Consider the following 27,271-nt stretch of genomic DNA (forward strand, 5'->3'; position numbering starts at 1 on the left):
AGAAGTGGGATTTTGATGAATTGAGTCTTCTCATAGAAGGCTTAGACTTTTGATAAAGATCACTCTCTTTCCCCTTTCTCTCCAGCCAGCAGATATGACTTCCTACTTTAAAACACTGAGTGAGAAACTTTCCAGATCAAAACATCATCAAAAATGATATCTTCACAAAGCCTTCTGCTCCAACAAAGCAGTATAACTGGACTGAAATAATTTTCATGGGACTTTTTTCAGTGAGCTTTTATTAGTCAGAGAGTGCTAAGAGTACTAAGTGAGGACAGAGTTTGAAGAAATATTTAGATACTAAAAATGAAAATGTCTTCGTTGAGCATATGTGAACTCTGACTTTTTTTTAAATGTGTGTATATATATATATATATAAAATATAATTTGTCCAAACTTGGAGAAACACTGTCATGCTTCAGAGCAGAAGAATTGATGAAAGCAAAAGACAGTGGAATTTTTCATCCGGGGCAACATATTCTCCTCTAACTTCACCTCAGAAATGAAATGTTTTGACTGAAATTCCTTCTTCCTTAAAAAATTAAATCATCTGAGGGAGATACCATGAAAAATAAACCAACCCAAGTAGTCCAAGGGGGTAAATATCTCAGGAAGTGAAAATAGAAGGAAGTGTTGAGCAACTCTTCAAGTAGTTACCACCTTTGCGTCTAACATTTGCTGTGTGATCAGTATGTTGTTCCAAAATGAATTTTTTGGGGAGATGTTCTCAGTCCCTCCTGCTGGACTATTTCAAAGCAGTTGAGGGCTTCCTACCTTCTCTCTGAGGGGTGCAGGGTCCAGCACACGCCTGCCCAGCCACCCATCCCTCCTCACTGCTTCACCCACCAAATTCTCCTCCCAAAGAAGGGTCTTGTGGAGGATGGAGCAGTGCCTGCTGGAGCTTGTCGATGGCACCTGCTGCTGTGTTGTCCCTTGGGTGCCATGGGGCAGCACTGGGGCAGTGCCAGAGCCCCCCTTGCCTGCCCAGCCGTGGCTGCTCTGTGTCCTTCCAGATGTTTCCCAAAGTCCCAGTGGGTCATGGCATTGGTCCTTGCTTCTCTAGTGGCAGATATGTGACATCAACTACATATGGCATGAGCCAGTGTACAGGCACAAACAAAGCCTGGTGGAGGGAACCTTCTTGTTCTTTTGGAAGAGGAATTTAGGACCCCACAGTAACAAGCCCTAGCCCCTATATAAAATCACAGTCCCATTGCTGGGCTATGCATTAGCACAGCTTTCCTGTTCTTGGTCGTTATCACTTGGCATACTGTGTGTTTTCTTTTATTTTATGGGAATTTAATGTATTTCAACAGTGGGTAGAAAAAAAATCATCACTGAGAATGTCATGATTAATTTTTTTCTCTTGAAGAACTATGGAATTATTCTGAAATGTGTGACACGTGTGTAATAACAGCCTAGTGCTCTGTTTTTAAAAAATGTGCTAGAGGCCTTGTGCAGTTTCCCAGAGGCTTAATGAGGGAGCCATACTGTGTTGGAAATTTTTCAACAATAAAAATTGACCTATTACATGCTTATGTAAAATGGGGGTTGACAATCACACAAATATGTCCAAAGTCAAATACAGGCATTGTGAAATATCACTTCTTTCCCACAGAGAAACTGGTCACCTGTTCACAGTAGGCTTTTGCATTATATCCTATCCAGTAAAGAATAAGATGCTTCCCTACAGGGAAACAAAATGGCAGCAAAGTACTGGCCCAGTGCCCTTCTATCCGTGCTTTTCACTGACTCTTTTGCCAAGTCTTCAAAAATAACACATAGGCATACTTTTCAACATATGTTTTTCCTCTCTGTAGGTTTAAAGGCATAAAGGGAAGAAAAGGTCATGTATTTATTCACCACTTCATCATCAAATGCAGAAAAAATTCATTGTTTGCTTGTTTGATTTTATTTTACTCTCCTTAATACATCTTTTATTTTTTTAAAAAATCTAGAGTCCTTTGCTGTTCTTTTAACGTGTATCAGAAGTAGCCTGTTCTTTAAAAATGAACATATGGCTCTGAACCTGCATCTGAATTCAAGGAAGTGTCTATAGCAAAACACTGAAATTTGGAGTCATGGGAGCAGAAAAGTTTGATTCAGGGTTTATTCAGTGTAGTATTGAATAATCAAAGAAAAGAAGATCAACACAAAGAGTTGAAGAATAAACTAAACATGGTAAATACTGCTCTTCTGCTCAAAGTAAATTAAGCTACTTTCAACATTTTTAATATTTTTTAGAATATTAAACACTAATTTTAAGCCAAATGTGTACCACAGAGGAAACACTGACTTTTAGGACTTAAGGAACCCATCAGTTTCTCTGTTGAATCTGTATCACCAATGACTGTCCTAACAGTGACCTTGGAGTACCTTGCTTCACTTTCCTGGCCAGTCACTGGCTCATGATGTCCCCAGCCAAAGAGAGAAATACAGGGAGGTAGAATGGGATTTAGGAGTGATCATAGTTTATCAGCAGTCCCTGACAAGCACTGATGTCTCCAAGTTAAGGGAATAGAAAGGATTGAGGTATGAAGCAGAATGAGTGTAGTAACCGAGGTCTGGATGCATCTTCAGTGTAAGAGGCTATAAGTCATAAGACTCTTCTTCAGTAGAGAGAGCTTTTTGTGGTTTTATTGATCTTCGTATGGTTGGTGACTGCCCAGCCCTCTGATTTTTAGGGGTTTCTCTGCAGGGCCTCTCTGTCTTTGAAGGAGTCAACAGCTCCTCCTGGTTTTTTATTGTCTCTGGATTTGCTCAGTATCCCTTCAGTCCTGTACCCAAACCATTTATGAAGATGTGGAAGAGCACAGGATGGAACCCTGTGGAGCCCCACCAGTGACAGGTCCCCAGTCTGATGTCACCCATTCTCTGTAACCCTTTGTGCCCAACCTGGAGCCACTGATGTGTTCATCCAGCCATGTGCTGGACATTCTGTGCAAAAGGATCCTGTGAGAGACAGTATCAAAAGCTTTGCTGAAATCCAAAAAGGGTACATCAACTGGCTTCCCTTGTGTGGTTACCTTGTCAAACACACCAAAGTAAAAATATGAAAATTAGTGTGTACAAGAATTGAATAAATGTTGCAATAATTTTCAATTCTAATAAAGAATGTATAGATTCCAATGTTACTTGTAGTTTCCATTTGGATGTTTTCTGCTATTACTTAAGAATCTCTTAAAAATGCATTCCTGAGCTATTTAAATACACACAATCTGTAATGTTTCAGATGCCCATACAACTTAAATGTATAACACTATAATAAGCATGATAACTGTAACTTGGCAGTCTATTTAGATCCAGAAAGAACAATACCATAATCCTGGTTATTTCATTGTTTTTACTACAGTTTAATGTCTGGACAATTGCTTACAAGCCATATATTCCAGTGTGTTATTTTCTAACTCATTGTGCATTTCTTGAATACCATGGTTTATCCTCCTGGCAAAGGCAACTTCTCAAGCACCAACTGAAAGTAAAGTCGCATAAATATTGGGGAAATTCAGATGGATTCACTGGACTGCATGGTGGGATCTCATTCAAGAGCAAGAGTCTGCTCACAGAAAGTGTGTGGGATCTTAACCAGAATATTTACACATATTTTATTTCTCTCATTTCAGTGACTATTTCGACAAGTACCTTCTTTGATGGCTTACTGGTAACTGGGCTCTACACATCTACCAGTGTTCAGGCTTCCCAGAGTGTTGGTGGTTCCAGTGCTTTTGGATTTGGTAAGTCCAGTGCAATTTACCTTCTGCAACCCAGGGCAGTGAGTACTGGGTTGTACAGAGGATATCAATAGCAAGACAATTACTGGAACAGGTTAATTTAGACTGAGTAATCAATAATACATGGAAGTCAGTGGGAGTCAATGAGATAAAGCAGTGGCAGCTTTTAGGCAGCTTTTATTGCTTCTTGTACCATCTTCACCTTTGCTCAATGCTGAATAATATGAATTTTAAGAAAGAAAAGCCTCAGCAGATAAATTGTTTTAAGCAGCCATTTCTAAATTGTGTGACATTTTGTATAAACTAAAGCATTTAGCCCAAAGCCTCTAAGTATTTCTTGGGCTGAAAACCTGTTTCCTTTAAGCTTATGTCAACCTACTTTCCATTCAGTTAATAGCATCTTCCTTAAAACCAGAATGCTGGTCAAGATATTTCACACAACCAATTATTTAACATGTCCAAAAAGCAGAATTGTAGTAAAAGGGATATGATAGGCTTTGCAAAATTATCATGTATTTCAGGTTATGCTGTAGCCCTCAGCAGTAGTAACTGTGCTAAAGACTAATATTTTTTAAATAATCCTTTCTAAATTTGTGCAAGTAATTGACAGCTATATCTTCTGCAGTTTGTTATTTGGTAGCATTTTTTATAGACTTACAAATAATAGTAAGAATTGTGTTCTTCAAATTGGAGGCTCAGTGACCCTAACAAGCAATCTGTGGTGAAGGTACAAAAACAGGTACCAGTCATATGGGACACAACTGCACTGCAGTTGCAGTAGCAGGTTTAAATGTTTTAATTTTAATGTTAATTTGTCTGCTTGGGCCAGAATTCAGTACTTTCTTCATAATAACCTCTCATGGTACTTACTTTTGTTATAAAGCGAGTAGAGCATGAATGGTCTGGGCATTTGAGTGTCACCCAGCAGGCATACATTTGCTTGTGAATGAAAGAATGTAATGTAAGTAGCACATTATTTAAAACTGCACTGAGGGGTAATTTGAGAAGGGCTTTGTTCTGTGGATAACACCACAGTTCAACCTCAGACATTCTGCTCAGCCTTTCAAAGGGAAGAGCATGGCTGGCACAAGTTTTTCATGCCTTGTTCAAAAGGCACTGAAAGATTCTCTTTTCTGGAAGAATTTGTACTGCTCTTTCTCCTTTCCCACTGTACTGTTTACAGGATGAATAGAATCTGATGGAGTAAGCAAGACAGAAAGAACTTACCAATGTGAAATTTCTGGGATGGCAAGATGTTACCTTGCTATGACTTAAGTGTTTGTGTCATTGGGAGATCATGGCAAACTCACTGGGCAAAGTATACAGGTCATGTTTAATTACAACTAAGTATTTAAGAATAACAATTAAGCAAAATTTTAAGACTCTAAATACCGCTGTGCATTTTCAAAGAATGTCTGTATTTTTTTCCTAAATGTGTATCTTCATTTGTAGAATAAGGTATTGCAGTTTCATTGAAACAGATGTTAAAGTAACATGTGATGTATTGACAGAAAAAACAACGTGGCCTTCTTTAACTTGCCAAAGGTCATTCTCTAGCTCTTGATGTGTTACTTTAACCATTCTGTCACTGTAAGATAACCAACAATTAATCTGGTGACACGTGTGTTCTGTATGCAAAAGAAACTCCAAGCCTACAAGCTGGAAGAATATGAAAGCCAAGGTGATGCAAAAACAGTCATGCAGAGTTGGAGCTTCTTAATTCTGCTCATCAATACAAATTCTCAAATATCATGCCTGGGGAGATCTGATGCTCTGTCTTGAGCATGCCTCCATCTATGTTAGAGAAAAATTGCTGCCATCTCTGAATTTATTTTTTTAAATTTAGTTTTCTGTGGGTAAACTGCAGGGTCAGTTGTGTTATAGTGTTAGTTAAAAATATTTTAAATAAAGGTCTTAATTTGCTGTTTTTCTTTGCTATTTCCTAAACTTGTATATATATTGGAAAAAGAAAAAAAAACCAATCTGAATGTTTTATAACAGATGATAATCTTGTGCAATGTCTTTGAAGTCACAGTAAAAAATCAACAATGAAGGAAAATGGCAATGGCTTTCAAATGCAATTTTATATGAATCCCTAATCTATGATGTACTGATGGCTCCCATGACTAAGAGCTACATCAACTTTTCCTATCTCTACTTTGCAGTGAGAGATGAGAAAGCTGGACTCTTCCAAAAGGTGTTTGGCATGTAAATGATATGCTTTAAAAAATTATTTGGTAGTTTTAAAAAGTAACAATATTTTAAAATCTACCATTTTCAGTAGAAAAATAGAGCGGTCTCCACAGTATTTAATATGTTGTTTAGTAAAATAGTAGGTGGGAGTGACATTGTTTGGCTTTCTGAAGAAAACACAAAGCAGTTTCTCTAGAAACCCCAGATCCATCTGTTGTGTCATCATTTTCAATCAGCAAAGAAGCAGTTTCTCCTTTGAGGCAAGCGATTGTGATATTCAGGTTTAGCTTGCTGGAAATTATTATTTTTTAATGTTGAGGACTAGTCAGGTTCAGAGACCTCAATTCAAAGATTCATGTGGTTTATCACAGATTAGATGGGGGGAGGAGGGGCAAAGCTGGGCCTTTAAAACCTGAAGATAGTAATATTCTGAAATTTGGTTGATAGTGGTTGCTTATGGTGCAGGGACGAATATTTTTTTCTTCTTTGCAATATTACCATTGAAATGGTCTTGTCTGTCTCTCACAGGAGGTCACACTAGATTATCATAATCTTCCAGACTGCCCAACAATTTGAAGTCTCCTTAACATACATATACTGTCTCTTCTGTGCTATGAGCCACTGTGTTGTGACTACAATTATCTTTTACCAGTTTAGGAAGTTGCTTGATGGAGACACAATCATTAAGACAATTTAAGTGTCATTACATTATATCTGGTGATTGCTATATGTCAGTTATAACAGTTAACCATGTCAAGAAGCTTTGAAAAAAAAAAGATAAAATATTTTAATTCTTAAGGTTATGGTTTTTTCCTTCTTCAGTACGTATTGTATAGGAAAATATGTAGTTTCTGATTTCCACGGACATGAAGCTCGTTGAAATTTTTATTTAGGAAACCTTCTAATGATTTCTTGGGGAGAAATGTGGGAGTTTTTGGGTATAACAATTAATAGTAGTTTTCTCCCATGGTGAACCATTTTCTGCATTCAGATTAAGGTAAAACTAAAATTGTAAAGCTAGAATTAGAACTGGGATCAAATGTGTTGAAACTTCACTAAACCAAGCTGGGGAGATCCTTTAGCAAAAAGAAATTATCTTTAAAAGTAGCTTTTAAGAAGGGTGTTTCTTTCTTCAATAGACCACCTGATACAGCAGATACTCTCAGCTGCATCTCTGCAGTCTTATTTCCACTCTCCTTTCCTGATCAGTGTGGTGTGTACATGGAAATGTTCCCACATCTTTCAGCATTGAGGGGCTGATGGACAATCCCACTCTTTGTCTCCTCCTTTCACATGCCACACTGGTAGCCCTCAGTTTGTTCACACCCTGTCTGTCTCTGGAGACACATTTTGGACTTCTGTGGGATTTCTTTATCCATCAGTGCTTTTTCTTTCTTCTGCTTTTATCCCTGAGGCTTCTTGTTGGTTTTTGGCCTTTTTTTGACTGCTTGAGCACATCTGGCTGTGCTCTGGGGTTTATCAGCCCACCAAGACTAATCTCCCATGGCATCATTTAGGGGCTCTTACTACTTGGATTAGTCCAAATATAAAAGAAGAAAGTGGGAGGCAGGATTGCTAAAAAAATATTAGAAAGCTACAAATGTGGTTGTGGGTCTGGTGGGAATGATTGCTTGTAAATGAGAGTGAGGATAAATGGTTTGGAACTGGGCAAAGAATCCTTAAAAGGGGAACCCTAGAAGCAGCTCTGGTCCATGTGCAATGGTGAGAGCACTGGGCATGGAAGGAAGAGGTCACGATGGCAAAATGTTCTCTGGGCAATGCCACGTGTGACATGGAAACACAAGAGGTCTCAACTGTGCTTCCAGGGGAACCCTGTGGCACAAGAGGGACTCCTCTCTTCCTGATGAACTGAGAATTGATTATCTAAAGGGTGTTGATGGAATGAGAGTTGATTATCTGAGGGGTGGAGATTGTATTGAGAATCCAAGGTTTTGTCTCACCGTGCTGTGTTGGAAATTTGGTGGGGGAAGGAGGAATGTTTTTGGAAGGTTTTCATTCTGTGTCTTTCTTTTACATATTGTAAGTTAATCAAGTTTTTTTAGTTTATTCCTAAGTTGGAGCCTGTTTTGCTCTATTTCGGGTCACATCTCACAGCAGACACTAAGGAGAATATATTTTCATGGCATTGCACCAGTGTCAAACCATGACACTGTGTGATAGGGGAGGCCCTCTGCAGCTTAGCAGAAGCGCCAAAACGCCCCGTGGCTCCTCCAAAGCCGTGTGCTCTGGAAAGCAGGGAGCAGGGTATCATTGCTACAATTACAGGAGCAGATTACAGCCTAATCCCTCAGCAGCGATAAGGAGCGCCGAGAGCTGAGGACCCGAATCTGTCTCATTACACCGGATGATCCTGGTGACAGCCTGGCTGAGCAGCCAGATGTGCTGGGCTGTGCACATCAAAGCATGCCTTTGACCTGCCACTCACACTGCATCTTCATCCATTCCTGCTCTTCCCAAGGCTTTCTGGCTCCCTGGTAGCTTTTCACTTGATGAATGCATGACAAATTACATTTAAGTTTGGTGTAATTAGTTTCTTACAAACTGCAGTGGGAAACATGAGCCTTTCTAGTTAAGCCACCCAAACCCCTAATTTTATGCAAAATCATAATGACTACACTGATGTTTACCTTTTAGTAAATGTGGAATTGACAAGTAATTTAATGATAACATTTATATATATATATTAACCTTCCAATCTAAATTGCAAAGGTCCTCTTGGAAGTTTATAGGTTCTGTTGTGGTAGAGATAGTGGACTCCAAGCTCTGATTATGCTGGGAAGTGTTGCCATAGGCCTAATTGGATAACAGAAATTTTTTGTTTATATTCTGTGTAGGTTTAAACAACTTGTAATTTGCAGTCTTTTAAAACAGATAACTCCTCCTACTCTGAGGTCATAAACTCCTCATGAAATTTCGGTTTTGTTTAACTGTATGGGCTACTTCATAAGAAACTAGGAGGGTGATGTTACCTGGAAACCTTTTTATGCCTGAAATTACATCTTCTAGAGAACAAAAAATAGAAGATAAAAGATGATGTTGCAGTCTTTTCTCTTTTGCAATTTTTTGTTTCTATACCATGAAGGTGATCATACGTATTTTAGGTAACACATTGACTCTCTGGGATTCAAAAGAATGAATAGTTACAAATAATCTTTGAAATTTGGTGAATAATACATTTCCTAGAGGAAATCCTGGAAAGAGCAATTGCCAGATATAATGTAATGACATTTAAATTATCTTATACTCTTTGCTTTTTACTATTCTATTGCCTTTCAACAGGATTAAAGCAGCCCTCACATAATCCTTCACAGAGTATTTTGGTTACATATGTGACTGCAAACAAAAAGCCCCTCTCAGTTTATAGAGGAAGGATCATTTTGATCTGGTTCTGTATGGGGAAAAGGAAAAGAGTGGTTTCCAGATCCTGTCTTGTTGTATTTTCTGGGACCCCCAATGAAGGGAGGAAATGACGAATCTGACTCCATGTTTTTAGAAGGCTAATTTATTATTTTATGATCTATATTATATTAAAGAATGGTATACTAAACTATACTAAGGGATAGAGAATAGATAAAGACAGAAGGCTAGAAAGATACTAATGAAAACTCGTGACTCCCTCTTCAGAGTCCAACACAGCTTGGCCATGACTGGCCATTAACTCAAAACAATTCACAGCAGAAACCAATGAAACAATCACATGTTGGTAAACAATGTCCAAACACATTCCAAAGCAGCAAAACACAGGAGAAGAAAATCAGATAATTATTGTTTTCATTTTTCTCTGAGGCTTCTCAGCTTCCCAGGAGAAAAATCCTAGGCAAAGAGATTTTTCAGGAAATATGACAGTGACACCCTATCTGTTTTGGCTCTGAGCAGCCATAGGACAGAGTTGCTGTGGGCAATGCCACCTGGTGCAGGTTTCACCTCCAGAGGAAGAAGCAAAGAGGGTGCCTGGGTGGCTGAGGGACAGCCCCAGTGTGATGTCCCAGGGAGTACCACAGACAGTGCACCCAACTCTGTCAGCACATGGGTCTGGACCATGCACTGGAGGCATCCAAGGCTCCTCCTGATGGGATTTGTGGTTTTGAGCTGTCAGAGGCTTGGATTTGGCATCAGTTTAAACACTGATGCTTCTGGGACAATGTTTTGCTTTCAGATTTTGACATATAAAGGAAAATATCCCCCACTAACATTGTGAGATGGAAAAAGGCCAACTGTTGCATTTTCTTGTTAGGTGAGCCTATAAAATCAATCCCCCCTGCTCAGTCTGTCTCTCTGTGCTTGCTCACCACTCTAAAAAGTAAGGAATAGTCGGTAAATGACAGCTCTTAAAAAAAGTTTTCTGCTATGTACATGCTACTGATCTTGAAGTGCAGTTTTTAACTGAAATTGCTGCGGATCCCTGGTTTATTTTGTGACAAGCCAAATGGGCTCCAGGACCCTCCCTTCACACCAGAGATATTTGCCAGAAACCAAACAGATGGTAAACTAGGAAGAAATGACCCTCGGCATTCTCATTAGAACAGTTGGGGAAATTTTAATAGGCCCCCATTTGCCTTGTGCTGTATCTAATACCCTTTGAACTGCCACTTTTTTTCCTTTTTTTTTCCTTTTTTTTTTTCTTTGTTACAAGTCAACTACTGCCATGTATATTTTAATAGGGATTATCAAATACAATTTGCCCAGAAGATGTAACAGCCCTCCACTGCTAATTAGCAAAGTTTAAATAGTCACTGAGTTCTGGGATAATTGGAAAGAAACAGTGATTTTTCTGCCAATGTATAATTACCAATTAACAGGAAGATAAAGTATCTGTATAGCAGTCATATCTTGAAGAATTTGTTAACAGTCAATTAAGTAGTCAGTTGATGCCAAACTGACATTGGTCAAGAAAGTTTACATTTGAGCTTTAAGATACTTCCACCTACAAACGGTATGTAAGAAAACTATAATGATGATAAAATTTTGAAAGTCTCTGTGTCATGATGTTTAATTACCACTTAATTGTCTTCATGGCCAAAAGTTGACCATTTCTGCAAGTGATTGACTGTCATATGTGCCTTGTGGAAAGGGTTTTAGCTTTATTAATACAACACATATTCATTATCATGGCATAGGCAGTAATTACCCATGCTTTCCTGGCAAGAAACTGCTGAAGTGTTTTAACTGCTGAGGAAGAAAATTCCCCTCACATAGCTGGATAAGCCAGACACCAATGCCCCGAGGTTGGAGGAAAAAGCTAACTGGAGAGGGAGCCTACACAGAAAATACTTAAAGTGGCCTAACTTTAGGCTAGTTTCAGGCAGTCCAGTCACTCTGAACACCTTCATCCTTTTTGTGCAGCTACTCTTGAGCTTTTCAGGTTTGTCTAACTCTAGCCATGGCAGCAGCAGCAGAAGCTCTGGGACATCAAAATCCAATTTTGCCTACTCTGTTGAGAAGTTCTGAGTTAGTCCACAATTTTTAAAAAATATCTTTGTAGTATTATGAAGATGACATTAAAACACTTAAAGCTTTTAACCTTTTAAATATACCTGTAGCTCCTGCTAGCATTTGTGTGGTGAAGGCTGAAAAGGAAAATGATCCTTCTTAGAGGCTGGCACGTGCAACATTGCTTGTATTTGTGAGCTCTGAATACTGGGTGCAGGTGAGTGTTTAATTCTACAGGCAACACTTAAGGCTTTGCAGATGAGATTGGGGTGATGACTGCACTGGAGACACTGAGGAGCTTTTTCCATGTGCCAGTGCTTACAAAGGGGCCCCTGGGGTTTTTAAACTAGAAAATGCCTTTAGAAATACTTTTACACAGCCAAAACCAGAATGCTAATTGAAGTGTTGGGGCCAATTTTGGTCCAATTTAGCAAGTACATTTATTCAGTAGTGATGTTTTTTTCAAGTCTTATATAAATCCATTTTTTTTCCCTGAGTGACCAAAAAATGGTATGGGGAAAAGCTAGAGAATAATTGAATTTTAATGTGAATATTTCAATTGCATCCTAATTTTTAATAAAATGCATGTAGTAAAAAAAGTGATGTAAAAGTTTTTGATCTGATCAGTAGTTTTTCTATACCTCATACTTCTGAGAATATTCCTGATTCCAATAAGGTAAGGATTTAATTCAAAATATATTAAGACATTAAATATTCATTGTGACAGGTTGGTGATTTTTATTTATACTAATATTTATTGAAAGTAATTTGAAACACTTTTTGTACTGTGCAAATTTTGGGTTCTTTTAATAATGGAAAATAATATGTAAATAGGTACACCCCCCCCCCCATCTATGAAGACATATGCATTTATTCTACACTCTCCTTTTTTCATCCTAATTTCAAGTACCATGTTCAACCAGTGCTCTTTACTATCACAAACAGTAACAGTTCTTTTGACTTTGTAACAGTTCTGTTGAGAAACATATTCCAAATTTTCATTTTTTGTAAAAAAGCTGATGCCCATTGAAAAAGGTTCTGGGGATGCTGGTCCACAGTCAGCTGACCATGGTCAGTGTGTGCCCAGGTGGCCAAGAAAGCCAAAGGCACCCTGGCTTGTACAAACAGCAGTGTGGCCACAGCACCAGGGCAAGGATTGTCCCCCTGTACTTAGCACTGGCGAGGCCACACCTCAATCCTGTGCTCAGTTTTGGGGCCCTCAGTACAAGAAGGACATTGAGGGGCTGGAGAGAGTCCAGAGAAGGGAAGAGAGCTGGGGAAGGGTCTGGAGCACAAGTCTGATGAGGAGCAGCTGAGGGTGCCCAGCCTGGAGCAAAGGGGGCTCAGTGACCTTATCACTCCCTACAGCTGCCTGACAGGAGGCTGTGGTCAGGCAACAACTGACAGACAAAGGAGAAATGGCTTCAGGTTGCACCAGGAGATGTTTAGATTGGGTATTAAGAAAAATTTCTTCACTTAATGGGTGGTTAAGCATTGAAAAAGTCTCCCCAGGGAAGTGGTGGAGTTACTATCTCTGGAGGCGCTCAAAAAATTATTAGATGTGTCACTTTGTGGGCATGTTTGTTTAGTGGGCATGTTAGTATTTGGTTAAAAGTTGGACTTGATTTTGGAGATGTTGTCTAACCTTAATGATTTTATTAATCTAAATCTTGCCTTAAAATCCATCTTCTCTGCTTTTTTAATGAGTAAATCACTCTTGTTTGCCATTGATTAGAGAAATGTCAATATATGACAAAAAATCTCTTTTGTTACTGTTTTATTTTCTTAGCAATAACATTTGTCCTATTGTTCCCCAGCTAGACTGTGTTCTCAAAAGCAAGGACTTTCTTCTTTATTTTTCTGTACAGACATGCTGGCACAATACAACCCAATCTTTACTGCTCATGACTGTTATTATAATACAGATAATAGTGCAGAAAAGTCAAGGAAAAATGAATTAAGCCTTCATTGACTGCAATAACAGTAAAAAAAATACTTTTTTCTCCAAAAGATGTTGTCATTGTGCTTTGAGAGCTACATTCAGCAAGACTGACAGGCTGGAGTTGCATGGTAACTTGTAGTAATAGAGGGGTACCTTTAATAAAGTAGGGGGGAAAGCCATCATCTAGAAATTTAGGGCCATCTTAAAATTGCATTCTGTGTGTGTGTGTATGCCTCAAGAATAGATCAAGGAATTGTTCCTATGGCTGCATGAACTTCACACTGCCAGTGTGCCTGCCTGCATCAGTCCTTGTCCAGAGCCTGGCTCTGTGATGCCTCATTGTCATGTGTTGTGTCATGTGTGGTGTGACAGTCAGTCAGAGCCCCTTCTCCTGACTTCCTGGCTGTGCCAGGCCTATTCTTTTCCTTGCATCTTGTTTTTGTCACAAAATGCAAGGATTTGATAGCATATTCAAGCAAAACTTACTGAGCTCTTGGACTTCATCAATTAAGATGCATTGAAGCCTCTTGCAAATGTGAAATGGTATTGGAAATTGTTTTTGTCATAATTTTGAAGACAAGTTTGTAAACTAATTTCTGGCATATTATGACAAACAAATGTCATCAGACTGCTTCCCCCTTATCTGCCAATTTGCCACATTTTGAAGTAGAGTTGATTATATGTGGTGAAAAATCAGGCTTAGAGGAAAATGGAGCCCTCTGTTAAATCCTGATCATCACCTGTCCTACCAGCTGAATTCACTGTTTGCTTATCTCTTGTCAGTGTTGTGACTGATAATCATTTGTGTGTTTTCAGAGATGGTTCACAAGAAAAATCTGCTTCAAATCTGCTAAAAGGAATATCCCAGTTTTCAAGAATATACCACTGAAAGGTGATTGCTGTTTGTAGGGAGTGAATGGTAGGGTTGCATCTTTATCAGGTGCTAAAAGACACAAACTAGAGAAGGAAGTTCCCAGGTTCCTGCTGGCAGTGGGAGCAGGGCCAGCTCCTATTGGGGCACAGGAGGAAAGGGCTGAATCCCCCCATGCTGCTCCTGCTCAGCCATCACCAGCACTTCTGGCAGGTGGAGAGGAGGGACTCTGCCTTTGCATGGGCAAGGTCATTCTTGCAGCTTGTGCCACAGCTAAAAGGGGTATTTGCTGACTACTGAGCTTAAAAAATTGGGGGTTGTTCTGAAGTGAAATTTGTCAAGTATCTAAAAGGCACTTGCTTGTAAGTGAGCATCACCTCACAGGAGCCTGTCAGTCCAGCCATTCTTGCTATAAAATCCCCAGAAGAAAAAGTGCAGATCTTCACATGAAGTCCTTACTCTTTGCAGTAGTGTTGTTCTGCCATCCTACTCTGATGGATTTTATTACTGGATGAAGTCCATAATTCCAGGGTGGTCATGTCAGTCTGGGCGTGGCTTTGCACCTTACTTCTTAAAGTTTTCAAAAGAGAAGGAGCAAAAAAGATTATTATAAGTTTCTTTAACAAAATATGTGTATAATACTTTACTAGTTCATCTGCTGCTTGAGTTCCATTATTTTTGGTGACGTGTTAGACATAGTGTCATTTGAACACTGACCTTTGCTCCTGAAAAGAAAGAAAATGTACCTTTTAGGTCAAAATTATAACTTCAAGATATTGAAAGCCTTAAGCAAGGATTTATTTAAATGTATCAAATGAGTCAACCTACTGTAGTTCCTGCCTCATTTCAACCCTTAGGAAAAATAATGCAATTATTAAAATAGGTGCAGTTTGTAACCAAAGCAGTTGCACCTTTATAAGGTTTAGTTTGAGCTGTTTGAGTGCTTCAAGGAAAACAACCTTTAGAAGAAATCCAGTATATACACAAGTAGTCAGTGTAGGAAAGTAAAGATACTTTGCAGCTGTATGAGAAGATTGGATTTTTTTTCCAGTTAGCATCGAATTAAATAGCTGAATGTTGAATATCTTGTGGTGTTTTGGGAAGATGTGATATTGTTCAAAGCACTTTCACCGAGCTCTAGTTTATTTAAATAAAACTATTTAAGTAATTGCTTGACAGGGCTATTTTGGCAGCATTACAGCAAGTGATGAAACATTTTACATAGCAGTTTAGTAATAAAGTCAGTATTTTTCTTCTCTATCACTCTGACTTTTGCTATATGTCTGTTTCTGGACTAGTGACACAAATATTTTGTGACACTGGACTCATACTCCAGTCATATGCCATCATAGTCACCTTGACAGTCTCTGACATGCTGGAAGGATGATGTAGCTATTAGAAGGCTGAATCAATAAATGCTGACAGCATCAGCTCTTAAGATGAAGAATATGAACATTAAAAAAGTCTAGATTAAAAAGAAAAAATCTTTAAGAACTGTTTCATCCTGCAAGTTTTAATTTTTAGAAGGATTAAGTTTAAATTTTTAATTTTATATGAATAGTGAATTTCCTGAAATATACCATCTGTTGGCTCAGTACATGTATACATTAAGCTTATCATTTTCTCCCTGTAACTGTAATTTTCCTATTTTTAGATTCCATAATGAAGGTCTTGGTAGAGATTTCTTCTTGTAATCTTCTGATTTAAATTTATCACTGAACATGTAATAATTAATATCACAGGCAGTAGTGACCACCCAGTAGTCATAACTCACTCAAACAGGCAGCTTTGTGATAACCTTTGCTTAAGGAGGGCAAAGATGTAATGAACTCTTTTAAAAACCTTCAGTCATAATCTGCCAAGAGCTCAACCAAATAAACTGGAATGTGCTTTAGCTACAATTTTCCCTCAGACTATCAAAGAGGTGTATTCTAGCTTCTGATGAAAGTTTGGGTAAAGATTAAGCATGAGTATGGAATTCAGATTTTTCCTGAAGAATTTATCACATATATCTGATAATCTAAAGGACTTTTGCTTAGCATGGGACAAACAAATGTTTATTTGTTCTCTTTGTTTAATTATGCTGAGCAGGATATGTAAAATTCAGTAACATTCTCTATCCTGGAAACATTTATGAGGAATTTAGTTACTGATTTTTGGTTTTGTTTTTAAAACCAGGAAAGTTTAGGGTTTTTTTCTGGGCTTTACTCCTAGCTGGATCTCCTCAGCCTGTTTCTGAGCATCCTTCCATTAGGGACTTCATTTTTGCTGTGTATAGCTTGGGGACCTTGGCTGTCTGGCTCAGGCATTCACATACAACCCTGCCTTCAGGTGCCCTGCTTTCCAAGGACTGATTGAAATGCAAAGTACTTCTGGAGATGCAATTTTCTGATGCTCACTGCAGTTCATCCAGAGGAGTTTTGAAAGACATCTGTCATAGTCAGTTATGACAGGGTGTTGTGGTGAGCACTTTACGCAAAAAAACCCCTCTAGATTCAAGGAACTCATAGGGATGGGACAGACTGGCTCATGGAGACTGAGGGACTTTGTAAACTAGAATATTTCACTGCATGGGATTTTGATTTAATAGCATATGAAGCATTTTAAATTTTATTGATTGGGATGTTCCCTAGAAATCTAGCTTTTAAGGTCAAAGCTCTCATCATAAGAGATATATAAAGTTTGTTAGAAGTCTGCAATAGTCCATGAGAAAAAAAAGCTGTCTACTTCAAGTATCTTATGAGACTATTAAAAGTTGAATACAAAGAAGTTGGTGGCATGTTATCTCTGGCCCAAAGCAGAGGGCTTCCTTCTGGTAGATCTATCATAGAATGGCTTGGTTTGGAATGAACCCTAAAGATCCAACTGCTCTTCCCATGGGCAGGGACACCTTCCACTAGATCTAATTGCTCAAAGCCCCATTCAGCCTGGCCATGGACATTTCCAGAAGTAGGGAATCCTGTCCTAGTGTCTTGCCACTTTCAGCAGTAAAGAATTTCTTCCTAATGCCTAAACTAAACCAACTCTAAGTTTGAAGCCATTCACCTTTGTCTTGTCATTCACATGCTCTTGTAAATATTTTCTCTCCATCTTTCTGTAGGCTCCCTTCAGGTATTGGAAGGCCTCCATAAGAACTCCCTGGAGCCTTCTCTTCTCCAGGCTGAACAGCACCAATTCTCTCAGCCAGTGCTCCAACCCTCTGACCATTATTTATGTGCCTCCTTGGGACTTGGTCCCTTGGTCCAACAGGTTGATGCTTTTCCTGTGCTGAAAGCCCCCAGGCTGGCTGCAGCACTGCAGGTGGGGTCTCAGCAGAGCAGAGCAGAGGGACAGAATGCCCTCCCCTGCCCTGCTGCCCACACTGCTGGGGTGGCAGCCCAGGACGTGTTTGCCTTTCTGGGCTGCAAGTGCACATTGCTGTCATGTCCAGCTTTTCTCCCTTCAGCCCCCACAAATGCTTCTTGGCAGGGCTGCTCTCCATCTGTTCATCCCCCAGCCTGTACTGACACAAGAGGCTGATTAATTACTTTAGTTAATATCCACAGCATAAACTCACAAATCGCTCAGAAGGAACGGACTGCGGTGCTTGCCCTTTAAGTGAAATGCTAATAAAACTCTGGATAAGAGCCCTTCCTGCCCCTTCCCCACAGATGGGTAAGGTCAGCCTGCAACTGGTTAATTTTCTTTGGCTGGTGGCACACGGAGATTTAGGGTGGACACATGTCCCATGCCATGGTGTGAGAGGAGCCAAGACTCGTCACTCATGCGCAGGCACGTCCGCATTGTCTGCCTGGGGCCGAGTCCCACCCTGGCCTTTCTCCTTCTGAGACTCAGGGCATTGTCTGGTTTTGGTAACAAACAGCTTCAGTTCAGCTTTGGGAATAGCTAAAGTGCAGTGCAGCTACAGTATCCTTAAACACAGCTTTGAAATTACATGGAGCAACTTCTTTTTTAACATAAAGTGAGTTTATTTAAGTGAAATTGTATTTAATGTCACCCGATTGGCACAGGGTGAGAAAAAGGAGGAAAGGTTACTGTTAACACAATCTGGTTTTATGCTGGCTGTGGAATTTGTGCTGTTGCACACCCTGTGAAGTACTTTCTAAAAAGCTGGTGTAGAAGCGTCTCGCCAGGACAAGTGGCTTTTCATGCATTGTTTTATTGACTCACATTTGATGGGTTCTCGTGTGTATTTAAAGGCTGAATTCCAGTCTCTAGGGAATGACTCAGAAAGCATTTAATTTTGAACTGAATTCATTTGCAACTTCCAACAGAGGCATCTGCTGACCATTTATGAGAGGGTCTTGGTTCTTCAGCACTACCAATTGTAATCTTGTGGCATGCTTTATTTTGAGTCTCCTGGGCTTATACTAGGTCTTTTATTATAAATGAAATATAAATATCTTCAGAAGCAACGCCAATAATTTTCAAGATCCCACCCAAATATGAAAAGGTGTTTACAACTCACTCAAGTAGTGCTCACTTTCTTGAATCATAGTCTAATAAAACTCCGTAAAGGTCCTGTTTTGTGTTTATTTTCATTGCCTTTTTTAATTGAAAAAACATTCCTCCTTGTTTTACTAGTAAAGGAAAATATATCATACTCCTACTACTTTATTTGTCTCAAATGCCCCCTCCCCAAAAACATCTTGAAGGCAAGTACTTGCACCAGAGGGAAAAAACATGAACTCTGGACCAGTAAAAAATGAGATATAGTTAAGTGGATATTTTCAGTGGAAATAATTGCAGGCATGCTTTTCTAGGTTACATAAACCACATGAACAAGAAACTTTGCTCATGTAAATAATAATAATAATTATTATTAATATATTGAATTGTGTTATTGTTATTAAATTAAAACTGAATTCATGAAACTTACTAATAATTCTAAACATGAGGGAATAGCTTGCACTTTAAATCCCTATCCATCTTATTTGCAGTTTGTTTCTTGAAGTGTTTGGTTGGTTTTTTTTTTTTAATGCAGTCCTACAGCTTTCAGAATAATAAAAAAGCTGTCAATCTAATTAGAGTAGGCATTCAAGAAGTAGTAGGAAGATATAAGTACTTTAAAAATTATTCTAATAGAAAGGGAAATAGCTTAGAGTCTTCATAAGATTTTCTATTTTTGTGCCCTGAAGACAAATAATAAATCTGAAGGGTTTCAGGAAACCAGTGTAATGAAATGACCTTTTATTATAAACAGAAGGAGTTTGGAAAACAATGTATGACCATAGCACAGCTAGATTGCTATTAAAGCACTGTTTCATCACTCCACATGCAACAAGAAAGGTACTTGCAGCAGGAGTCATTTAAACAAGACAGACTACATTAAGCTGAACCACTGTTAGTCAATGCTAACCTGACCTTATGGCTGAAGCAATGCTTCCTACACACATAAAGTACAAGAGAAACAGTGAATATTCTTTTTATATCCAGGTAATTCTTTTTTTTTTGGCAGCATGATCTAAATACTGCCCTTTTGTATATGAACCTTGGTACATGTCTGCTAAACTATGGCACTTTCAGTGCAATTTGAGCTTTGCTTTGGAAAAAATAAATGAGTGATTAGTCTTTAAAAGGAGATTTCTGACATTAACAGAAAACTTGGAAACAGGGGTGCTTGTAGGTAGATATAATTTTCTGGTTTTTAAGAGAAGGCAAGTTATTAAGATAAGCTCAGGGCTTGGTCGCAATTTAAGCATGTTGGTTTCAGCAGGCCCTGCAGTTTGGGGTGGTTTGGCCATTTTGGCACATGAATCCTTCTGGTGCAAGGGAGCCATCCCTAGGAGGGAACCTTTGACTTTGGCTCTGGTCCCTGGTGCTGCAGGAGCTGTGACAATGATGCTGTAGCTTTAACATGTGTGGATTTAAGCTCCATCTTAAAGCTGGTTATAGTAATTTATCTCCTAAATTCCTATTGCAAAATTGTTTCAATGCTTCATTTGCCTAGTAATTAAAAAGGATCTAAATTAGCGTAAATTTATTCAAGTCCAGTTTCAACCCTTTGTTCTTATACCATCGTTGTCTTTTGGCTTAAACAGCTCCTTTGCAACCCTGTGATATTTAGTGATAGCAGTCATCCTCTCTCTGAACAAGCTCTTTCTGCCTCCTTTTGTGACATATTTTACATTCTTCTCATCATCCTAGCAGTCCTTCTCTGCAGCTGCTCCAGCCTAAGTTAATCTTTTTTGAACACAAGCATTCATAATTGCACACAATAATTGAAGCGATGTCTTAGCAGTACTTTACCAGCACCGTACTAATACTTCCCCCATCGTTACTAGAAATAATTGAGCTGATGAATTCTAGGGCAGTGTTTTTCTTTTTTCACACTGGTAGCTTATTTTCAAACAGTGGTTGACTAATGTGAACAGAGCTTTCTCCTCCTCAGTAATTTCTAGCTTATAGCTGAAAGTATTCTTGTTATTATCTAAAGTGCATGACCTTACATGTTCTACAAGAAGTAAAGAATCCACTTTGTGTACTTCTTTTCCCAGTCATTAATCATACTCTGTTTAAAAATGTGCCTAATTTCTAATTTTAATCTTTCTCCTTTGAACTTCCAGGAGCTGTTTCTTGCTGTGTCTTTAGCAGTGTATCTATAAGTCCTTTATTAGGGGGTATTTTCTTTACATTAGGTAACTTATCCACTGAAATCAAATCACTTTAAAAATTTGATAAATAATTTATAACCTATAGATATTGAACACTGAGTTTTTGGTGTAAGGAATAATTTTTATATCTAAGCAAAAGGTATAACACAGATTAGCTTTTTTTCCCAGACTTTGGCAATCTTCAGCTTCCTTCTAAAACTGGGAACCCCAGCAATTTGTGTTCTTGTAGCCTGAGTTCATAGAATCATAGAATGTTTGGATTGGAAGGAACCTTAAAGATTAGCTGGTTACAAACCCCTGCCTTGGGCAGGGAGACCTTCCACTAGACCCCGTTGTTCAAAGTGCATCCATGGCCTTGAACTCTTTGAGGGATGGGGCAGCCACAGCTTCTCTGGACAAGCTGGTTTAGTGCCTCATCACCTCACAGCAAAGAACTTCTTGCTTATATCTAATCAAAACCTACTCTCTTTCTGTTTAATGCCATTCCCCCTTGTCCCACCACTACGTGCCCTTGTGAAAAAATTCCTCTCCATCTCTCTCTAGGCCCCTGTGAGGTTTTGGAGGGCCACTATAAAGGCTGAACAATCCTAATTGTGTTTCATGCCTCTAATTAATCATTTTTGTGGCACTCCTCTGGACTCACTCCAGCAAGTCCATGTTCTCCTTTTGTTGTGAGCCCCGGATGTGGATGCAGCACTGCAGGTGGGGTCTCACCAGAGTGGAGCAGAGGGGCAGAATCCCCTCCCTTGCCCTGCTGCCCACATTCCTGTTGGTGCAGCCCAGGATACATTTGGCTTTCTGGGCTGCCAGTGCACATTGCTGGGGCATGTTCAGCCTCTCATCCAGCAGCACCCCCAAGTCTTCTCCTCAGGGCTGCTTCCAATCCACTCTCTGTCCAGCCTGTATTTGTGCTTGGAATTTTTCCAATCCAGGGGCAGGACCTTGCACTGGATCTTGTTGAACTTCACGAGCAACTGCATCCTCCAGTTTCCTTAGGACCCCTGAATGCATTTTATCAGGTCCCATAGACTGTGCACTTTCAGGTTCCCTAGAGGGTTTCTAACCTGACTTTCTCCTGCATCAGGTGGATCTTTGTTCTGCCGATTCCTGCCTTTGCCTTCTGCCACTTGGGTTGTGTGGCTGGAGCACTTGCTGGTGAAGACCAAGGCTGCGGCAGCAGTCCTGTAATCATCTCTTGATTCACCAGAGGGACAGAGTGTGTCAGGCTGGCACAGGGTGCCTCTGTCTCTCAGAACAGAGTTGCCTGCTGGTGTCACCTGCCACCTTTTCTTACTGGCTCTGGTTGCTGCACAGGGAGCAGATGGAGCTGCCTTGCTCAGTTCCAGCATCGGTCCTGATGTGATGGATCTTTCCTCTTCAGTACTGCAGGGCAGGGAGGTTGTTCTGCATGGGCACATCAGGCCTTAGGTGAAGTCTCTTCCTCCTTGCTCTTGCAAGTTTCCTTGTTCCTACAGGACTGGGGGAAGGAGGTGGATGGGAGATTGTTTTGCTGTTTTTAAACTTGGCTCAGTTTACCAAATAATCTGTTTACCGTGTTCCATGTGCCTAACCTGATCCACAATTTTTGCCCACCTGGCCAATGTTTATATCATTAAGTGTCACACTTGGTGATTTCACATCTTCCAGATTTCTGATGAAAATCCTGACTAACATTTCATGACAGTAGTCATGAAATTGCTATTTAGTGATGATTTATAAGGGACAGCTGGCCTAAAGGATTCAAGGGCCTAATGCCATGAATTTAAGTTTTGTTATTGTTTGGGACCACTTTTGAATATAGGGATATTGTATTTTTAATTGAAATGCCTCAGGAAAGACTAAAAATGGTATTTTGAAACAAAATGAATCAAAGTTAGACATTAAAATAAAATTTTCAGAATATTCTGGATATGAAAGTATTATTTCAGTGAAAACAGAGTCTATTATTTTTCTTCTCTGCTAATTAACAATGGAGAAGAATAGTTATTATGTGAAAATCCACCAGTTAAACAAGAATTCACTTGATTAATACATGTAGAATAATACATGTTAGTCAAATACTGGTTTCCTCTGAGATCCCATTAAAAACTTGATCAAAGTTTAATTACAACATAGGCCAGTTATGTTTAGATGACACTGAAAACAACAAGCTCTTCAAATAATGAGGATGACACAAAGACAATCAACAACTGTCATGAGCCAAACTGGAATTCTGCAGATTTCAGCCAAATGGCTGAACAACACAGGGCAAGGTGCTCTTTTGGTGATGGCACATGGTCATGAAATGACATTTTTCATTGTCTGTGGGTCATTTTATTTCCAGAAGTCACCTGAGGATTTGAAAGGTTTGTACAGAAGCTCTTGGATTTTGTGAGAAAATTGATGACAGAAAAAACTCCGACCAATATATGCTGGATTTTGTGAACACTGAGGGTTTGCCCTGGAATTAGCTGTTTGATATTTACTTGGCTCCACTTCTCCTCAAGAAGGAAGATGAAGATAGCTCTGTTCTGCAGTCCTGTCATGGGGACTGTCATTTGAGAGCTACTTGAGGACAGGGGCATTTGGGGTCTACAGACAGTGTGGAAGCAGAGTAGAAAGAATGGGATGGTGGAGAGGTTGAGGGAAAGGATGTTTGATGGAGCAGTGGGGGTGAGGGAGAAGTAAGCATGAGACCAGAGCAATTACCTGTTCAAATGAAGCTATTTAAATCAAAGTGTGAAAAATTAACCCAAGAACTCAGATGCCGAGTTTGGTTTGAGTTTTTGCAAAGTGCATAAAAAGTTTGTAAGTCAGCCTTCAATTCACAGTCAACGCTCCTGGAATGTACCGCAATGTGTGGCACAGCTGCATTTTTTAATTGAATGTAGCACAATCCAACGGTGGCCCTTCAGAAAGGAATGAAGAATAGGATGTTCTTTCTTTGAGTGGTTATAAGGGAGAGCTGCATGACCATGCACATTGAAGCTCAGTGAAGCTCCATGGGAAAAGCATAAGCCTCAAAGCAAAAGTACTGCTATTCCTGCTTAGACCATCTGACCAAAGAAAGGCTTTCCTTCAGGAAATATCCTCTGGACAGAAGTCTCAGAAGTTCTAAAATAAGATTTTCTATGGTATACTGGATTTTAAGAGGTATTTTATGCACAAAAAAATAAGTACTGACGGAACAAAAGGAGCTCCAGGAAGGAAGCTGTGATCAAACTGGTATATTCTCTAGCAGAGACCCGATTCTAACAGGATAAAGATATCAGATACTGTAGTAGCTGATTCATTTTTCCTGTAAGAAGAAGACCTATACTGGTGTGGAGCACACTTATTTCTACAACCATACTTGTACAGATGTAGTCATTTAGCTATTAGTTTCTTGTCCAAATGCTCTGACACATTTCAGGCTCAGCTTTGAGTATTGCCATACATTCATTTTTTATGAATAAAACATCACATTAAAACGATCTCTTCAGCAGCAAAGATTTGTCTTGAAGGTTATTTTCAAATTTTCTATACTAATATAGCCTCTTTTTGTTACCTTCACTATTTCAAAGCGCACCAGAGAGCACCAAAACCAACCTGCCTCACCCACTACTATTCAGAGATCTATCATGGCCTCTCTTCAATTCAGCCTTTTTGTTATTAATGTTCTTCTCAATTTTCCAGTAAATCTTACCTTTTTTCCCACTTTGAAAGTAAATTAAATTTACTGAGATAGCTATCCCTAATGGTATGTTTCTCCTGAAGTAATCCACATGTTACATGTTATTGAAAATTGCCATTTGCACAGAGTGAGTAGAATTAGGTATAAAAAGATTTAAAATTCTGATTGCTACATCTGCAGTGAATAGTGGGAATTTTTTTCAGCTCACAGGCTCTTATCTCCAACAAGAGACCTTTTGTTGATGGTACAATAAAAGCTGCCTGCTAGCAAGAAAAAGATTTCTTCCCTTCATTTTCTTGGAAATAGTTGTATTGGATGGCTGACTGTGGGGATCACAATCTTTTTGTTGCATATATTACACTTTTGCTCTCTGTAATCCTTATTATCAAGGAATTCTTGAAAACTGAATGGGACATAAGTTATAGGTATTTTCTGTGGAGCCCATCCCAAGCACCCATCTCTCCATGTTGTTTATAAAAGGACTGTAACTGTTTGCTCTGTGAGGACTGCCTCATTGTGCATTTAAAGTTCAAGTGGTCTGGACCCTTCTTGTGGGAGTTATCAGGGGCTCAAGTGTTTACTCAGTTTTTATATAAGTTTTACAATTTAATATATTCTTATCAGTAGCTGATGTAAACTGAAATTAGCTGAAAGCTAATTTGGAGCTGCTCACAGGAGTGTAATTATTCAGAAAAGTGACTTCAGCATAACTAAACTATCTTAAGATAGGTAGTTCAAGTGGTATAAGTTGTTGATATGGCTTGGACAGACCTGTGCTTATGTCATACAGTATGAGCGTTTGTGTGTGATAAAATGCTTTATTTCCTTAATTTGGTATTTTAAAGGATCTCTTACATGTATCATTCAAGATTTAACAGGGCAAAAAGAAGCGTTCAAAAGCTGGAAGATCTTACTGAATGTTTTTGGTCTTTCCATCATCACTAAGTCTCTATGGCCATCAAATTGAAGCTTAGATGTCATTTCCAAAGAGCTGTCTGTGCTTTGTACTGCACTGCATACACCTGTGTAAGGAATTATAAAACTGTAACTGTCACCCCAGAAAAATAATGCCCTCATCTGCACAGTATTGGCAGCCCTGGAACTTTTGACATATTGCCAGGACAACCTGCAGCTCCAGTTGTGCAGTGCTCGTTTTCAAAACATTTAAATGAAAAATAGGTGGAAAACTAATTATGGAAGTTATTTCAAAGTGAAGTACAGTGATTTGTTGAGATAAATTGCAAAATAAAGACCAGGCAGTGTTAGAAGTGCAGAGTACATAAATTTATTACAGCCACAATTAGTGATCACAAATATTCTACCATGAATATTTCTGGGGGAGCGGGACACAGGCATTGCCCAATCCTCCATGTCTTTGTGAACTTGTAGACATGGAGATTCTTCCTTGGGTGGCCACCATTGTGCTGTCTTCAGCCTCTCTCTGGAATGGCTCTGTCACCCTTTGGATTCACTTGTATGATTTCAATCTACCCAAAAAGCAGTTTAAGCAATGCAATATCTTTCCTTAAGGATGATTTGGACACTGCACTAAATAATGCTCTGTTAGTCAGATTTAGGATGCTACATTCTTCCAGATCAAACTATTTGGCATATTTGGCCCATAGTTGTAGATCAATTGGAAACTCCTTAATCTTTTCAGATTTGCTAAGCATTTATTTACCAGAAATATCCTTTTGTATACTATTTTATCAATGAGTGACAGGATCCAGAAGCATTATCTCCATTCATAAATCAATAGATGCCATCCAAGAAAATCAGTGCCAGGTTAGAGAACATGAACATGTGGAGAAGGACTAATATCACTGAGAGCTGATGTTACAGTGTGCAACAGCAAAGTCACAATTGCAAAGTATCTGGAAGTCCCAGAAGAAAACACCTCAATTAGCATGTGTGGCAGGGCTGAGATTAATGTAAATTAGGAAATCTTCTCACTTCCGAACTGCTAATCTGCCTTGAACAAGAAAAAATATATTTGAGACCTTGAGATGTAAAGTTAAATTTATCCCTGAGTGAAACACATACTTTTTTTGTTGCAAAACATAATGAAGGGGAGAACTTCCCAGCAGACCTGCAGCTCTTCAAGGTATTTTTCTTTTTAAGGGCAGATTAGCACGTCAAAAAGCAGAGCCATGTTTTATCTTTACATTTTTAGCCTTCTCTTTATACATTAATGGGACTGCAGCTCTCTAGTGTAAGTCCCTTGGGTGTTACTTTGCCTTAGCATAATCTTTAAACACTTTTTAAATCCACAGTAAAATCTTGGAACATTTATCCTACTACAGCCACAGTGGGGGGCATCAGCTGGGAGACGTGAGCTTTCAGCTAAGTGTTCATTCATGGAACTGAAGCAAGCAAGGTTTCAGATTAAATTCAAGCATCTAGCTGATGCAAGAGGAGCACCTGGGATGCTCTGCTCACACTCACACCCCACATCTGGAGTCCAAATATTTTTTCCATTTCCATCCCAAATTCTAAAATGCAACTCTGACCTTCTTACACATGATGTTTAGTTTGGTGGTGTCCTCATATTTACACAGGATGGGATAAAGTTTTCTTTTTTTCAGCAAAACCATGAGTTGATTTGTAAGTCATGGGGCAGAGGGCTCTGCACCCTATTTCTGTAGCACCCTTAATTTTCATGCATGTTTTACATTGGCTGCTATCACGTGAACCTTGATTAGGATTCAAAGGTGAATATTTTATTCTGTTTTAATTTTGTTTTCCCTAAGAGCATGGGACACCAAGCACAGCAGGGGCTGCAGCTCCACCAGGAGTGTGGAGCAGTGAGTGCCATTC

General features: G+C 39.2%; 1 protein-coding gene across 1 annotated transcript in view; it reads left to right on the top strand.

Moving 5' to 3' along the window:
* Positions 1 to 27,271, top strand: part of RELN (reelin) — a 285,095-nt gene that overhangs the window by 42,870 nt on the left and 214,954 nt on the right. The window contains exon 2 of the mRNA XM_066550860.1: positions 3,624 to 3,734. Coding sequence (XP_066406957.1) covers positions 3,624 to 3,734 — 111 coding nt within the window. The remainder of the gene's footprint in view (positions 1 to 3,623; positions 3,735 to 27,271) is intronic.

The sequence above is a fragment of the Molothrus aeneus genome, chromosome 5 (genome assembly GCF_037042795.1).
Source record: "Molothrus aeneus isolate 106 chromosome 5, BPBGC_Maene_1.0, whole genome shotgun sequence".
Classification (NCBI taxonomy): Eukaryota; Metazoa; Chordata; class Aves; order Passeriformes; family Icteridae; genus Molothrus; species Molothrus aeneus.